The 18585-nt window shown below is 41.1% G+C and overlaps 1 protein-coding gene across 3 annotated transcripts; it reads left to right on the top strand.

The window, feature by feature from the left end:
- The first annotated feature begins 11958 nt into the window (after positions 1-11958).
- Positions 11959-18298, top strand: LOC147868095 (kinesin-like protein KIN-14Q). 3 transcript variants are annotated; one of them, XM_087315280.1, is made up of 22 exons: positions 11959-12279; positions 12427-12489; positions 12693-12761; positions 12864-13024; positions 13253-13396; positions 13504-13843; positions 13927-14054; positions 14150-14224; positions 14310-14378; positions 14489-14626; positions 14724-14805; positions 14889-14984; positions 15083-15268; positions 15349-15449; positions 15532-15712; positions 15810-15972; positions 16055-16308; positions 16398-16561; positions 16671-16892; positions 16978-17591; positions 17782-17963; positions 18070-18298. In XM_087315280.1, exons 1-22 carry the CDS (start codon positions 12120-12122, stop codon positions 18180-18182), a joined length of 3705 nt encoding a protein of 1234 aa, XP_087171406.1. In that variant the 5' UTR covers positions 11959-12119; the 3' UTR covers positions 18183-18298. The 3 variants fall into 3 exon arrangements, with proteins under 3 accessions (XP_087171406.1, XP_087171397.1, XP_087171389.1); XM_087315271.1 differs by having other exon boundaries at positions 16398-16565; positions 16675-16892; XM_087315263.1 differs by having other exon boundaries at positions 11960-12279; positions 15083-15262; positions 15343-15449; positions 16398-16565; positions 16675-16892.
- The last annotated feature ends 287 nt before the right edge of the window (positions 18299-18585 follow it).

The raw sequence follows: 18585 nt of genomic DNA, 5'->3' as shown, positions 1-18585 counted from the left end.
AATGATGAATTAAAAATCAACGGTGGTTTTCCTAAAAACTCATGAAAACCTCTAATTGAGTGGTGATTGAACTCAAAAATTAATGGGAAATGATCTAATATAATTGACCCATAAGACACTGAAATATCCAAAATCTCTGGTAAAAAACCTTCGGTATGCATTACATACATTCGATCCAACCTACTCCAAGTATCCTTATATTGAGCCGATTGAAAGGTATAACCAGGTTCATCTCCCTTGATCCATTTCCATACATCCCTTAACATGACTTCAGTCTCAAAATCTCCCCATTCTTGAGCCTCTGGTCCATCCATAATAGAGTGGATAGATGTTGATTGATCTGTCTCACAACAAACATTAAAATCTCCCATCAATAAACCCGGTCTACCATTATGAAGCATTGAGTTTAGAGATCTCCATAACAACTTTCGTTCTTGTGAAACATTTGATGCATACACACCAACTAACCAAATAGCTTGCCCTTAATAACATATCTCTACCACAATAAATCTTCCAAATTCATCTGAAACAATTACTTTTGGGTGAAATTTATCTCTTATAAACATGACAATCCCAGAATAATCCCCATGAACCTTGCCAGCATAACATAATGTATAACCCTTAGAATAACTAATTAAACCAGCATTCCGATGATCTTTATGTTCTACTGCACATAAAACATCCCATTGCTCACTTAACACAATCCTCCAAACCTCATGCATTCTAAATCTAGAACACAATCCCCTCACATTCCATGTGGTGATCTTCATAGTTTATTTTTTCCTTTTATTCGAGAAATCTCCTTCTCCTTCACTGCTAATGTTTCTGCCATATCCTGAAATAAATCCCCTAAGATTGCATATGAATTACTATGGGAATGCAAAACTCCAGACCCCGATGGCTCCTCATGTGAATGAGGCACCGATTTCCGTTTATTCCAAGGAACATACAAATTACCTTTATTATCAAAAGATAATTTCTTTGGATAGTCCTCTTGACGAGCCCATGGTTTATTCCGCATGGGATGTGTCGGTGTGACCTTCTCCATAGATACATTATGCCCAACATTTTTATTAGACTTCTTCATCTTTCCAGAAACTATTGACCATTGTCCTTCATCCTCTAGAGTCTTTCCATCCTTCTCATTCACAATTTGTGGTTCCTTTGTTTGCTCTGAAATTGTCAAATCTTGAATCTAATCATGAGTTGTAGGCTCTTCATGTACCACTTCCACTACATTATTTCTTTTTTGAGGACATTCAGCCATAAAATGCCCCAACACACCACAATGGAAACAATGTCCTGCAAATGTACCCCATTTAAGCCGAAAATACATAGGTGGCATACCAGAACATGCAATCTGTAAACAACTTGGCCTCTTTATAGCAGTATTCCAAAGAATACACATCCGATATCGATTTTGAGCATTAGCACTATGAGGCACCAAGATCTTTCCCAACTTTTCCATCGCTGACCATAATATTGGCCAAACCACTGAATATGTGCACTCTACCTCAACCCATACGAGACACTCTTGCTTTAATATATCTTGATATTCCACTAATGGTCTCCACGGAACAATATGAACCAAACTTTTCTCATAAAAAACTGGCAATTTATTGAGTAATTTCTCTTTATACTCTTGTGATACCAAAACAACCTCATAAAATCCACGAGGACCAGCATAAACATCCTGAACACAATCAGCTTGTAAAATCCCACGTAACCATTGTTTGACCCTCCAAAGGAAATGTATCTTTCCCGTGAAAAACAATATGACCCCTTTATCACAAAAATTAGCAAATGAGCCCAAAAACTCCTTATTGTCTATTTCTACCTTAGCCACTTCATCGTCAACAAACTCCTCAACAACTTTCACATTCTCCCTTATACAATCTTCCATTAATATATTTTCCATGCATCTTAAATGTTCCCAATGACTATCATCTTTCTCAATATCATCTTGTCGCATTGCATCAGCATAAGACATGTCATTACTATTATCTCCAATACATCGTTTTCTTTTACCATCCCCTCTTAGGCTTGATATTGACTTAACCATGCACGCATCCTTTGAAGAATTTGGAGACTCATCCATATTCATGAAAACACTACCATCCATATGACAAGAAATAGGAGAGAGTTCACTTACAAGTATTTGTGTTGGAGAAGGAATCAAAGCAAGCGATCATGAGATGCATGCAGTCGAATGGAATTTTTACTCGTAACGTTCTACCAAGACCTCCAAATGATACGTGCAGATACTCTTTAGAAAGCTCTATGTGCAGGCTTCAAAACGAGCTAAAGAACAAAGCAAACGGACACCGTAGCAAGAAGATACATCAAAATTAGTGTTTGCCCTTCTCCAACATCTCCGAACTTTGCGTTCTCTCTCTCTCTCTCTCTCTCTCTCTCTCTCTCTCTACAGGGCGTTGGGGCACAAGTGTTGAGAGTGGTCGGCTATGCACACTTTGCAATAAACAAGTTTGCGAGTCTGAGTATCACACTTTGATACAATGCTCTGCCTTTGATCATATTCGACCATGCTTTCCATATCTCTTCAACCGAGCCCAATCCTTGCATGATTTCCTCTCACAACCACAATGTGCACTCTTGATTGCAACATTCATTGGTAAAGTTCTTGAACATCGATAGTCACTACTCACTTTCACACGTATCACATGAAATGTAATATTTTTGGTCTCATAGGTCATATTTTACCTCCGAAGACGATAATATAATCTCTCTCTCTCTCTCTCTCTCTCATCTACACGTAAACACACATATTGCTTCCGCTGCTTAGAATCATTCTCGATTGTTTACATGGTATCAAAGCGATTGGTAGCCTGATCCAAGCCCATCCACGTGTGTTGTTTCCAAGCCCACGTTCATGAAGAACCGGTTGATCGTTGTAGCAACAACCTGCAGAGTTCACATCGAGAGAAGAAGAAAATGAAAACTCGCTCCATATAAATCAACCAACATGAATACTTAGATGGGAAGCACTCTTCCCACCGAAAAAATCGATAGAAACAACTTTGCATCTTGGGAGTACAAGATGCACCAATACCTTGTTCGCCAAGGCTATTGAAGTTATATCGAGGGAGCACAAGAACCGCAACCCAGCCCAACACATGTCGACTACCCAGCTTCGGAGCAAGCTACTAGTCATGTGTTGTACTACCTTGCATCATGCATCCATGATCATATGCTCGACTACATCCGAGAGGCCAAATCACTTGAGGAGACGTGGGGGAACCTCAAGAAGATTTCTACGGCCAACACGACCACAAGAAATCTTCAACTCTGTCAAAAGTTGAACGGTATACAACAGAGGGACATATCAATCGGCAGCAACACCTTGAAGATCAAGGAGTTGTGTGATGCCCTCGAGTCAATCAATGTTAGCATTGACAGTGATGAAATGGTGCATATTTGCCTCGGAGGCTTAGCACCTCGGTTCGGAGCAGTTCGGTTGCCAGTCCTCGAGAGGGAGAATCCTCCCTCCTTTGATCTCTAATCGATGTTGCAACTTGTTGGTCGAGGTGAATCATGTTCGAACAAGAAGAGATGTGCAAGAAGGATACATGCTCTATTTGAACTTTGATGGAGAAAAAGAACACGGTTGAGGAAGAAGAGGTTGATTCAGCCAAGGCCTACGCAAAGAAGAGCAACCTCGAGAACATAACTTCTACTATTGACAAGACGTTTCAAACGCGTGAGGTGGAGCGTTAGGAAGAAGGGGGAACAAGCATGCTAGCCCCAACCGACAAAACAAGTCCACCTAGTGTGGATACTGTGGTAATTTCGGTCATTATGAGGTAGTGTGTCGGAAAAAGAAGAGTGAGTCGGCCTCCACAAGCCAATAACTCACCAACTACACCTCAAACTCTGAATACGACGATCGGGTTGGAATGTTCATGATGCGACACAAAGTGAATGCGATGACGGAATCATGTTCGACTAGCACCTCCAGCTCCGAAGATGTATGGTTTGTCGATTCGGGTGCGTCAAATCATATGATGTCTCATGTAGATTGGTTTCAAGAACTTTGAAAACCTGATCGACTCGAATATGTTGAAACTTGGGATGAGACAACACACCCCATTGAGCATGTCGGCAATGTTCTGTTCGGTGAAGAGGCAATCAGACCTACATAAAAAATGTCTTGCATGTTCCAACAATAACGAAGAATCTGGTCTCGGTTGCATGCAAGTTCAGTTCAATGATGGAGGATGCCTCATTGAAAAGGAAAGTCGAATTATCACATGTGGTCGAAGAGAATGCCGAATGTTCATCCTCGACACTCACGAGATTAAATCGACAATGTATGCCAAGGACCATAAAGCCGACACCAACATAGAGCTATGGCACAAACAAATCGACCACATTAATCTCCAAAAGCTCAACGGGACACAGTCGAAAGGAGTCGTCATCAAACTCCCAACTTTTACCGAAAAAGAGATGGTGGGTGTATATGAAGCCTGTCAATTCGGCAAACAACATCGACAACCGTTACCGAAAGAGACGAATGTGAGCAAAGGGACCCAGGATATAGTACACTCATATGTATGGGGACAGGCACATACAACCACATTCGACATATGCTGATATTATGTCACGTTCATCGACGACTTCTCCAGGCACACCCGGATCTACCCTATGCGGCAGAAACGTGAATTGTTCAAACACTTCCAAAAATTCAAAAAATGAAGTCGAAAAAACAACAAGTCGACATGTTCAATGCCTTCGATCGGACGTCGGCAAGCAGTATTTCTTCGATGCCTTCTCAACATACCTTCAACATGAAGGAATTCGAAGGGAATTCAGTTGTCAACACTCACCTCAGCAAAATGAAGTGCCAAACGTAAAAATCGGCACATATTAGAGGGGGCACAACATCTGGAGTGCACGATATCACCCCCCACGAAAAGTTATATGGAAAGAATCCGAACTTATCCCACGTCAAGATATTTGGCTCGATATCATTCATACATATTCCCGATGAAAAGCGGCAAAAGCTCGATCCGAAATCGGAGAAGTGTATCCTTGTGGGGTACTCACTCGAACAAAAGGGGTACAAGTGCTTCAACCCATCTACCAAAAAGGTACAAGTGAGTAGGGATGTTGTATTCGACGAATCGGCATACTGGTACTCGGTCGACTCGTCTCCATCCGATCATCCAATCGACACTGATTTCGATATCGACTCGTAGGAGGAAAACTGACTAAGGCTCACATCAAAAGAGAGTCCAGTCCCAACTAGGTTTAGTGGACCAAAGGAGCCCCTAAGTGACCAAAGCAAGTTGCAGCCGAGTCCGAAGATGGACAAAGGGAAGGCCAAAATGCCTGAGTACAAAGGAACACTCACCCGAGAGTGTGTTTAGTGGTTTAGATTTGTCGGTCATACCAGGAGCCAAGAAAGTGCAGACAAAGACTATATGAAACATGATGTCGCTCCACCCGAGAAAAGAACGTAGTCAGCTGATTCGGCCACAATGACTACATGGCATATCATTATGCCTTTATGATGAAGGTGGAGACAATCTGAGAGATGGAAACGTTTTCTAAAGCCACCAAGGACCCGTGATGGGTCAATGTGATGAATGTGGAAATGCAAGTGATCTCCAAAAAGGAGACTTGGGATCTCATTCCCTCTTCACCCCACAAAAAGGCGATCGGATGTCGGTGAATATTTAAGGTGAAGCACAATGCCGACGGAACCGTCAATCGATATAAGGCTCGGCTTGTGGCAAAAGGGTATGCGCAGACACACTGGATCGATTACGAAGAGACCTTTCCTCCGGTGGCAAAGATGACTACCATTCAAACCATGATCGTGTTTGCAACAACAAATGGGTGACACCTCCACCAAATGGATGTAAAGAACATCTTCCTACAAGGTGAGTTAGATGAGGAAGTGTCCATGGTGCAACCACGTGGATTCGAGTCGAGTACGCATCCGACTGTTGTTTGCTAACTCAAAAAGCCTCTCTGCGGTCTCAAGCAGGCACCAAGAGCATGACATTCGAAGATAACGCAATAACTTCACCAAATTGGCTTTCGAATGTCCAAGTTAGACAATTCTCTATTCATTCGGAACGACTCCAGGGGACAACTATTTATCATAATTTATGTGGACGACTTGACCATTGGAGGAGAGCACATTGGGGATATTGAATATACCAAGAAGCTGCTCTCCAGCCGATTCGAAATGAAGGACATGAAGGAGCTACATTACTTTCTAGGGATATAAGTAATTCAGACTCCAGACAACATCATGATCTCCCAACGACACTATATCCTCAATCTTCTCTTCAAGTTTGGGATGACAGAGTGTAAGCTCGTCACTACCCCTTTTGATCAAAACATAAGGCTAGATGCCGATTCTAGCACAGAAGAGTGTGAGCCGACATTTTATTGTTGACTTGTCGGAAGCCTTATCACCCTCAACATCAATCGACCTGACCTCAGCTACCAAGTCGGTCTCCTTAGCCAGTTTATGCAGACACCGCGAAACCTCCATATAGACTGTGTTAAGTGAGTATTACGCTATGTGAGTGGGACAATGGATTTCGGCATCGTCTACAGATCGGCAACACCAATTCAACTCGAAGGGTACACCGATGCCGATTGGGCCAATTACAAAGCTGACAAACGATTGACATCCAGATTTGTCTTCTCTCTCGGCAGCAGCGCCATATAATGGAGCATTAAAACACAACCGACAATCACATTGTCGAGCACCGAAGTCGAATATCGTGACGTGTCTGTCTGGCTCAAGGGAATATTGAAGGATCTGGGTGTTCCCATCAAGGATCTGGTTCCCCTGTATTGCGAAACCATGAGCATCATCCACCTGGCCCGCAACCCAGTCTTGCACGCCCGGCCTAAGCACATTGAGTTGCACTACCATTTCATTCGAGAATGTGATTTGGCTAGAGATATCGGCCTGCGACACATTAGCTCGAGCTTGGAGACGACCGACATCTTGACAAAGGGACTCAAAGTCGACAAGCTACGGCAGTTCGCGACGAACCTAGGTCTCTCGATCACCGACCAACTGAGCTTGAGGGGGAGTATGGAGGAGATGCCTGCCTTACATGACAACACAACAAATTAGGAGCTGCCCTACAGACGCCGACATGAAGGAGTAGCCGAATCGAAGCGAATTGAAAAAGTATCGACCATCCGAAGCGAAGCCGATTCGGCCGGATCGAAGAGACCAAACCAACTTTTTGGTGAACAGAAGTTGTGTTTGAAGGGGCGTGTTGAGAATCAAACTCAACTTCCCTAATGTGGGAACACACCCTAGTGTATGAACACCCCACCACCTACTATAGTAACTAGTGTGTCATAGAATCTTATAGTTCTATGAGACATATTTAGTGTAGTTAAGTCTCCACCACTCTTTAGTAAGTGGTGGTTGTATAGTAAGAAGGTGCCTATATAAGCACCTCTCTCCACCTCTGTGTTGTTGGTTGTCTTATTCTTGTTAATACAGTTTTTCAGTGTTTTTTTGTATCTCTCTCTCTCTTTTGGTGAAAACACACAATTATATTAATAAATGTGTGTAAAAAACACTACTTACAATGGGTGTGACCATGAAGTATGGTCACCCGCTAACTACACTACACTACATGGGTAATGGAACATGTTGAATTGCCAATAGGCAAGACGAACATTCCACCGAGGAAAGAATTTCCACTTGCTCCAATAAAGAAAATTGTCACATTAGTACTGAGTCCCTTAAACTTTCGTAGATATGCTTTCACTCTATGTCTACCATCGAATACAAAAGCATTGCGCATATTCCAATTATGATGCAATTCTCAAAAATAGAAAAACGATCTCCGTCTCTGATTTTGGGTCAACCTGTGTAAATTGTGCAAACACCCATTGTCTAGGTGTCAAATAACACCGTGATAAGACTTGCCAAATTTGAGAAATGTAACTCCAAATCTGACAAGCAATCGAACATTATATAAATTGATGAGTACTATCTTCCATTTCAACAATGCAAAAAAAGCAATTACCCGTTGCTAGTCCACGACACTTTAGAGCTAATCTCAAAGGCAATCCTCCAATCAAAACTCTCCAAATGAAGACCTTTGCTACAAGTGGCAATTTAGAATGCCAACTACATTGTAAGATCAGCCACCACCTGTGATCGGATTCTCTCTCTCTCTCTCTCTCTCTCTCTCTCTCTCTCTCTCTCTCTCTCTCTCTCTCTCTCTCTCTCTCTCTCTCTCTCTCTCTCTACACGTTGTCGCGGTTTTCCACGAGTAAGTGTTGAAACGGGCAGGACCACGGGGGTCTCAAACCAATCCATAAAGTCCTTCTTCGACAACCGGAGAGAATCATCAAAGCCGTACTTCTCAAGTACCCACCCCTCGAAGTCTACCCAATTACGGCACTCCGCTTGCACTTCGAGCACCTCCTCATGGATGCTCGGTGTTACTACCCGAGGGAACCCGGGTAACCGTATGTCCTCCGAAACATTCCTCATCAGCATCTCGGCCCTGTAGGCCTCCAGGTAGCTTGTTGCATCTTTCCCATTAAACCGGCCTATCTTGTCGACCATCGTTTCTATGGCCCTATCAAGGGCGCTCATGCCCTCGCGAGCGTTAACTAGACGGTCTACATCCACTGCCATTGCTTCAACGAGTTCGCTTCCTCTCATCTTCGGACGCCTTTGTTGCCCCTTTCACGTAAGGTTCACCAAAGATATCACGGTTTTCCACAAGTAAGTGTTGAAACGGGCAGGACCATGGGGGTCTCAAACCAAGGATTCTGAGGGAGTAGGAAGAGCAACCATGACGGTGTGCCTGATCGGTTACTGGAAGCTGGACAACAAGTGTGTAGGTTCGCGCAATTCGTAGGTAGAGCGGGAAGCCAATTACAAAGAAATAGAAATAGAGATGAAAACCCGAAACGAGAAGCTAATAGATTAAGGTAAGTAGATGACAATCGGGCTCGGCCGGTAGCAGAGTCATACGCTCTATGAAACACACCCCCCACCCAAACACGCACACAGACAGACCGAGGAGCCTCTGGGCGAGAGCTCACGGGCGTCCTACGCTAGCAGAGGCTTCCTTACAGAATCGTGCACAAGAGAGAGAGAGAGAGAGAGAGAGTTAGGCCCACGAACCAACAACACTTCGTCCTCCCAAACCCGGATCCCTAAAACAGGCTCAAGCATCCCCTTTTATAGCACAAGGGGAGACCGTTACATCGTGATCGGTGTCGGAGATTCTACTACCTAGTACTTACTAGTCCTATGCTATTTACATTATGTAGGTACATAATACTTTATTTGTGTGCATCGGTGCCCACACCCGTTCGTGTGCACTTGGCTCCGTTTCTCTTTATGGCCGGAATCCTTCACGAGAACGTAAACACACATATCCCTTCCGCTGCATAGAATCATTCCTGATTCTTTACATCCTTCTTATGGCAACATGTTATATATCCACAATGATTTTTATAAGCATCACTAAAATCACATGGTCATCATTGTAAGCAATGGCCTTACACATTTATATGACAAATTCTTTTGCTAAACAAATAAGTAATATTTAATAAACCTACATGCATAAACACAAGAAGAATACAAAATCAATGTTTAATGCTTGTCGTCCTTACAGAATTTATGTTTTTCAACTTATAAACCATTTTGCACATCGTATCCATGTCAAAACATTGTATCGATTGTAAATTTCCATCATTCATAGAACATAGTGGGATCTACTTGTAGTTCAAGTTTTTCTACAAGGTGCCTTAGAACTTGCATAACATGAGTGAGTCTCAATAAGAAAAATGAGAAATAGTCAATCAACGTCGGCCAAGTAAGAATGTTTCCTGTCTAGGAAGAGAATGAGCCTAATAGATAAAATACTTTCAAAATAGAAGTATACAATGCATGTCTTACAACAATTTAGATTGTTGTTACTTTTGTGCACCAAAGTTTCATGTCATGTATATATATTCACTCTACAAAACATAGTACATGAAATGCTTAGTGCATGGCCCTTAATTTATTTGTAGGATGTATATATGCTAGGACTTAAAAAGTGATGTCTAGGAGTTGAACCATCAGTCAACCAATCACATATAACTCGTAGTTATCTATTGATATGCCCTTTTAATTTGCGTTGATAAAGAAGAGGACATGAAAAGATGGTGAGACCATAATGTATATATTGTTGATGATGTGGTAATATTTAGAGTAAATGGTGAGATGATGGAAATCCGGTGTTTTTGAAACATCATCCATCAATCCTTGATGATTCATTATAAATGTGCACAAACGCTTATAACTATTTTTAAACCACATGCTTTCTTTGCATGATTTCGGATGGTGTTCCTTAGGACATAAACACATGTTTTACATAGAACCCTTTACATACTTGTTTATTATACATAGGGAGCTTATGTAACATATTAGAAGATTAGTACAAGTTTAAAAGACCCACCTTCCCCATTATAAAGGAAGAAAAGAATTTCATAAAAAATGTATATGCTAAGACGCACTTTTTTCATTGTGAACAAGTATGAGATGGAAAACACAATTTGGAGTCCATCTTGAGAAGAACGAGAATAGTTTTTTGTGCCAATAGAAGTCCGATACAAGCTAAACTGATGTGGTCCTCTTCATTATGCGTCACATGAGACACACCGATGTAATTTAAAATATTGTCCCCAAGAACACAAAGAGCCTTGTGGACATATAAATGTCTTGTTTCCCATGTCCCTCTAAAATATACAAGACTGAAATGTGTATTCTTAATTTTGATGCATTGTGTGCATATGTATATGTACATGTACAATAAATATACATATATTATAGGTAACTTATAACGATATGATTAAATTGTTTTATCTAAATGAAAACGATTTCTATCATATGGGTTTAGTAGCAACATAGAACATACCTCTTGTCAACATAAAATAATATTGACGCTACATTCTCTTCTAGATAGAATAATATGGGAATAGACAACGGAAGAATTTAATGGCAAATGGCAGTTAAAAGATTTAGCTAAATAATTCTAAATTAAAGGAAACAATTTCTAGTTTGACAATTTACCAACATACAATCCAATGTAACAAAAAAAAAAATCCAATGTAACAATCACACTACCTTCCCTATTCAATATGGAATGAGAGAAATGGCCATATGATGGAATGTGCATGTTTAAGGATTCACATGACATCTAACCTATGAAATGAATGACATGAAAGACTTATTGCCCAATCGAAGGTCATGATGAATTTCAAAAGACCAATTCACATTAGACAATGACTTGTATGTGCGTGTGTTGCCAAGTGGGCAAGTCTTAGTAGAGAATGGACATGAGGAAAGGATGATGGCATTGAATGGGATGATAGACTCACGAGACAAGAGTGAAAAACAATTGAAGACATCATGGATTAGGTGATGGATGGGCAGAGGTGAGTCTCGTCAGTTTTATGTCGAGGGTTCAAATCCAGACTGTAAATGCCTTCTTCTTTATTACCACATTCATGGTACAGTGTGATGTGAATTACTTATTGTTATGAAGAAAAATAAAAAAGCCCTCTCCAACGGCTATATTCAAGCCCTTCCCCTCCCAAAGAAAAGGATGAATCACTTAATTAATTTAACTTTTCATACGGAAAAATGAATTTCTCTTTTTCCTTTCTCGTTTCTTGCCTAGCCCAAAAAACAAAAACGGCGCGAAAGGCACGCGCCTGCGTGGCATGAGGCCTTGCCACGTGTGAGGGCGCCAAAGGATGACCGTTGGGGCCCACCGTCCTACGTGGACGCCACGTCGGCAGATGCAAAGGAGTTGGAAAAGAAAATCCAAAACTGCAATTTTAAAAATAATTCAAAATCTCTCTCTCTCTCTCTCTCTCTCTCTCTCTCTCTCTATTTCTTCTCTCTCTCAATAGAAACAGAAAGAAAAAACTTTAGTATCCGCCATAGCTCTCTCTCCTCTCATCGTTCCACCTTCTTTCTTCTTCTTCTTCTTCTTCTTCTTTATTTTCATCTCTCTATCCATCTCTCTGTGCATATCTTTCTCCTTGCCTTTCTCCGTTATTTTCACCTCTTCCTCCCTGCCCTTTCTCTGCACACCATGCTTCACCTCGCATTTGAAGCTACTCCACCCGACTACAAATCGAGCTCCAAGCTCCTCCATTACAGCAGTACTACGCCGTTCGGAAATGGATATGGATATGGACATGGCCACGGCAATCGAACTCCTTCCGCCATCACCGAATCTGTTCACGAGTCAGGTAAGTTTTCCTTCATTCCGTTCTTCCTCTCCATCTTCCTTTCACTTCTTTGCATTTGCTTCTTAGATACTGTGATTTCTTCGAGTCTCAAAACTCGAGTGAACATAGAGAACATGTCTGATTGATGGAATGGATTTCATCACACAGACGTGCTTAAAGAATGTCTCAACGATCTGAATCTCTCATCCACAAAGAAAGCGAACGAACCAGGTGAGGATTCTCCCTTTTCTACCGTTTCTTTCTTCGTCTTTTTCATCTCCATTGATCGTCTGCATCTAAATTGATCTTCTACATTTTTTGCGGTCTTGATCTCTTGCGACCTCCTTTTTCCATGTAGATTTTTCCATCATTCTTTTTCCGCTGTGAATGCCGTAATGTTTCTAAAATGAAACGTCTGTGTTAACTCTAATCAGGTGGACCTCGACTTACCTGCGACCGCCTTAGCGACGTGACCCTAGCATCTCGAAAAGCGAATGAAGCAGGTAATCGGAGTTTCGTATTTTTCATCACGGCTTTTTTTATTTCAGAAATCCATACCCAGACTCTAAAAGAAAGTATTACTAAGTTTTCTGCGTGTGCTTCAGCTTCGAGGAGGTTTCAAGCAGCATCATGGATTCAGAAGATGGTTGGACCTCTCTCGGACTTGCCTTTTGAGCCATCAGAGGAGGAGCTCCGCCATTGCCTGAGGAATGGTCTGGTACTATGTAGTCTCATCAACAAGATCCATCCTGGTGCAGTTCTGAAGGTATGTAATATGAAAAGGGAGGAGGAGGAGGAGGAGAAAGTTGATGCGGCATTATTCATGTAACCATTTTTACTTCAATGAGAACATCTGCATCATTTGACTTGTGTATTGTGTCTGTGGCAACTGAAGAAGAAAGCCTTTTTTCTTGCAATGGCAATATACCTGCACTGACAAATTCAATGCAATTACAAACTCAATCTTCTTTTGTCTTCTTGTTTGTCATCCCAGATCGTGGAAAACCCTGCGCCTTCCAGCCCTCCACCTCAGGGAGCAGCACTATCTGCATATCAATACTTCGAGAACGTCAGAAACTTCCTTCAAGCTGTTGAGGACCTGAATCTTCCATCCTTTCAAGCATCTGATCTTGACAAAGTAAGAGACACCACTCAATCCAAACCATCCCTTCAGAGTTGTAGAATTAGACAACATCAGAATTTCATTCTCCCTTAATTCTTCTTCTCTGGTGTGATGGTAATCAGGGAGGAAGCTTACAGATAGGTTCATCCTCAGCTAAAATTGTAGACTGCATCTTGTCTCTCAAGGCATATCAGGAATGGCAACTTCATGGAGGCCCAAGGCTATGGAAAGCGATAGGTGGAGGATCATACAGAACTCCATGTCCTCTCAAACACTTGACGAAGGCTGGTCCTGGAAGACACACAGAGAATCATCATCCATCGTCTCACCAATATTGTCAGATAAGAGACTCATCCCGCAAACGGTTTCCATTTGATGAAATGAGTAGTCCATTCAGCGGTCAAAGTGTGCGCTTTGGTCAGTCTAGAGGGCATTCTAACGATGAATTCATGGATGAGATTGGTAGGTGTTCATATTTTGTCTTTGCATCTTATCTCGATTCCATTTGTGTGTATTTTTTCTCTTTATCTTTCTCTTATGATCAGATTTTAGTTCGGTATGGGCACAACATGTGAACCAGAGGTTTAGTGAAGTTGTCAGGGCCAATGGTAAAGCTTCACAGGAAGAAATCTTGATGGATCAAATGCCTGATACACCTCATAGTAGCCTCGAGGTTTGTTTTTCAATAATATGTTCTATTTTGTATATGACTCCACATTCTATTTTGAGTGCTCATACGCTTCCATTGTCCTTAATATTATTTTACAGAGCATTTCATCGGATTCACTTTCAAAGTTGATAACTCTGGGTCTTTGTGATAAGCAACCAGAAGAGGTCCCTTTGGTGAGTAGATAGACTTAAATTCTCCTCCTGATTTGATAGTTTGCTTCATACTAATTCTGCTGAGGAAGATGAATTCTCTATGCAGATTGTGGAGGTTATGATAAGGAAAGTAATCGAAGAATATGAACGCAGATTGATCACTCATGAGGAACATGTAAATAGTAGATTATTGATGTGTCTAATAAATAAACAAGTAGAGTGAATCTTCGTATATCTGATTTCATCTGAAAGAGAAGGATTTTGTGTGTTTATGTATATGTGAAGTTTAAAAGAAACCATTCTACAACAAGGGATGATGGAATTGAGGCTGAGATTCACACCTTACAAATGGAGCTGGAAGAAGCCTTGAAGATAAACCAGTGCCGTGCCCATGTGTTAGGATCTCAAAACGAAGAGCTTATTGTACGTTTAGTTTATTTAATTCTAAGATTTTGAGGTTTCTTATTATCTATCGATAGTGTCACTAAGTTTGCCTGTGTGTGGCCGTGCATGTAAAAAGAGATTAAAACACATGCTTGAAACCAGTAAAGAGGAATTTCAAGGTGTTCAGGATCAATGGAGAAAGGAAATGGAGGCCCTTGGTTGGTTTTAGTGTTGATTATTCTGTATAGATTGTAAGAACCAGTGTCTTGATATGAAATAGTAATAGGTATGTATTTCTTAGACACCAAGCTTCAGGAACTTGCTCAAATTGCTGCTGAATATCACAAAGTCGCTGCTGAAAATAGAGAACTATACAATCAAGTCCAGGATCTCAAAGGTAAGTCCTTCAGTTTTGTACACAAAATACATAGCATGTTCCATATATTCTATTGAAGGATGCGATTGCTTAAATTTGTTTTCTTATGGGCACCACAGGTAATATTAGGGTCTACTGTAGAGTTAGACCCTTTCTTCCTGGCCAAAACAGCAATCAAACTACTGTGGATTTTGTTGGTGAGAAAGGTTCAATAATGATTGTGAACCCTAGCAAACAAGGGAAAGATCAACGCAAATCGTTCAATTTCAATAAAGTATTTGGACCAAGTGCAGCACAAGGCAAGTGTATGATTATTACTGAAAAGAAAAATTCAAAGAAATGACGAAACTTGACTGTCTGTATGCATGTTCTCTTGCAGAGGAAGTTTTTCTCGACACACAACCATTAATTCGGTCTGTTCTGGATGGATTCAATGTCTGCATTTTTGCTTATGGACAGACAGGATCAGGGAAGACGTATACGATGGTAAAGTGCTCCTATTTCGGTCTTGTTGAGATATATTAGGTGCATCTCTAATTAGTAGTCTACCTTTACAACCTTTTTGCAGACTGGGCCAAATAACCCATCTGCTGATGACTTAGGGGTGAATTTCCGAGCATTGAATGATCTGTTTGCGATCTCCCAGAATAGGAAGGAATTCATGTCATATGAAGTCGGAGTTCAGATGATGGAGATTTACAACGAGCAAGTTCGGGATCTTCTTTGTTCTGATGGCTCAAACAAAAGATATCCTATGCACGGTTCTACGTTTGTTTCATGTCCATGTCTATGTGAGAAATGTTCCAGAAGTGTTTTTTTTTGGAAAGACTTAACAGCATCAAACATTGGAAATCAGGAATAACTCTCAACAGAACGGACTTAATGTGCCTGATGCAACAATGTTGCCTGTCCGTTGTACCAAAGATGTTCTTGACTTTATGACTCTTGGACATAAAAACCGAGCTGTAGGTTCTACTGCCTTGAACGAGCGAAGTAGTAGATCTCACAGGTTTATGTTTGTGCACATTGAACTCTTTTTTGGTGTAGGAGCTCTATAAAATCTCACTGTTTGATATATTGTGTTCTTTCAGTGTTTTGGCTGTCCATGTGAAAGCTACCGATCTTGGTTCTGGGGCAATTCTTCGTGGATGCCTTCATCTGGTCGATCTTGCAGGCAGTGAAAGAGTAGACAAGTCAGAAGTAACTGGTGATAGGTTAAAGGAAGCACAACACATCAACAAGTCGCTGTCAGCATTGGGCGATGTTATTGCTGCCCTTGCTCAGAAGAGTGCTCATGTACCGTACAGAAATAGCAAGTTGACACAAGTACTCCAAGATTCTTTAGGTTAGATCTTGTTCAAGATTTGGTTTCTACTGGACATTGCCGAAGGCTCCTTGGAGTGTACATAACATTCTGCGTATTCTTATTGATAGGTGGACAAGCCAAGACACTCATGTTTGTGCATGTCAGTCCAGATGAAGAATCCTATGCTGAGACCGTCAGCACCTTGAAATTTGCAGAAAGGGTTGCAACAGTAGAACTTGGTGCTGCCCAATCAAACAAAGAGAGTGGAGAAGTTCGTGATCTGAAAGACCAGGCAAGTTCAACTATTGACTTATACATATGTGTGATTTTCAACTATTGACGTACAACTACATGAGTTGTAGATTTGATTGAATGTCTCTTTTTATCTGAGCGTTTTGCAGATAGCATTCTTGAAAGATGCTTTAGTGAAAAAAGACCTAGAAATAGAGAGAAGTCAAAAGGAGGCAAAACTAAAACAGGTCGACAATTTACAAGAGAGGGGCAAGTTGAAGAGTGTAGCTTCACCGGTTATTCCGCATCAACAAAGAAGGATAAGTGTTGATGTGACGCAACAAGCCCAAGGTAAAAGAAGGCAACCCTTGGAAGAGGTTCGCAATTCTGAGGTAGGAAGTGAACTAACCAGGCTTCTAACTTCCCCTCTCCAAAAAGATGAAATAAAACATTGGTTGTTTTTTTATCTTTCCGCAGATGCGACCAAGCCCACTCAATGTAGGTATTGTGCCGAAATGTATCCCAGCCACAGATCTACAGCCACTCTCATTAGATGCTCTATCTCCAAGTGTCTTTAGGAATGAATTCTCAGAAGCTAATGAAGATTCATTTAAGAGAAGGGCAATCAAGATTCATAGACAAAGTAATGCTTACATTCATGAAGATTCTCCTGGTGGTGACTTTGAGGTGCCATCTTCAGTTCGCAGCATTAGCAAGAACAAGATAAGAAGAGAGAGTTGCATAGAACATGCCTCTTCGAGCACACCTCGAGAGAAAGACAATTGCAATCGACGTTTAAGCTCACAGATAGATGAAATGTTTACACCAAAGATGTCCCTAGAGAAATCTATGGTGTTTAACAGTGCTAATAAAGGGGGCGAGGAGGGGGCATTGAGAGGGTCAGTTTTGAAGCCATTTTCTATCCCAAAAGATAGAGATTCAACATCCATGGAATTGAGATCACAGAGTGGTCTAAATTTTGAGGATTATGCTGTATCTAGTGAATGCTCAGATGATGCAGAATCATGGCAGAAGGTGGCTCTGGGTGCAGTTCTTGAAACCAAAGGAAACAAGAGAACTGTGGAAAAAAGGTATAGGATGAACTTATGGATTATTTTTATCGTTAGTGTTTCCATGATGCTTTGTTTCCAGTCTCCAATTATTAATGTGTTATAATGAAGAATGAACTAACTTATGATCCATGTGCCAATGGCATAAACACAAAACCCTTCAATAAAAAAGAGAATAATAAAAAGAGAATAATGTTTCGGGATATTGCAGGTTACCCACAGTCAAGCAGTCATTATGTGCATTGCCCAAAACAGATGCTAATAACGCTCTTCGTGCTGTGCAAAGGAGATCCAGAAGATTTTCAATGACAGGATCCCACGTCAAGAAAGCAACTGTGACCCGAGGAGTGGGTAGTGCCACTACTACTACCCTTGAAGCCAAGCTCATAGCAGGTATATATAGGAGCAAGATTCCTTGAAGAATCTTATTGTAAACTATGTGCCTTGATTGCAAGCTACATCACCTCTCTCACTGCAATATTGTGCTTCTTTGCTCTAGTGTCTTCAGAAGGAGGTACTGTTGAATGCTATGCCAAGGCAACGCTGCCGCGTCAATCGAGTACTACTACCCCGACCATCTCTGTACAGAAGTCCTCAAAGAGATGGATGTAGACGTCCACGTTTTTTTATGTAGTTTCTGAGCTCAGAATGTATGGTTTTATTACATCCTCCTAGTGGTTTCTGATTCCAGAAACCCTATTTAGTGGATCCAATTGAGTTTGTTTATCTAATAGCCATTCCCCTCACATTTAATCAAATGGATACATTGTAACATATGCGAAACCCACATTGTAAAATTCAGCTTTAATAATACGAATATAGTTGGTGCTTTCTCATTGTGGAATGTCTTCATAACATAATACAATTTGCATTCTTCAATTTAAAATGTCAAATTTTATAGTCACTAATCCCATCTGCACAGAGACGAAACTAATCCCATCTGCACCTTAATTTGGAACCCTATATGATAGGCTCACAATGATGAGAAACTAATGCCAATCAACCCAAATAATGC

Source organism: Azolla caroliniana, unplaced genomic scaffold (genome assembly GCF_043228905.1).
Source record: "Azolla caroliniana isolate FFs.n. ecotype wild unplaced genomic scaffold, voAzoCaro1.0.p SCAF_1, whole genome shotgun sequence".
In the NCBI taxonomy this organism is placed as follows: domain Eukaryota; kingdom Viridiplantae; phylum Streptophyta; class Polypodiopsida; order Salviniales; family Salviniaceae; genus Azolla; species Azolla caroliniana.
This window is presented reverse-complemented; position numbering and strand designations above follow the sequence as displayed.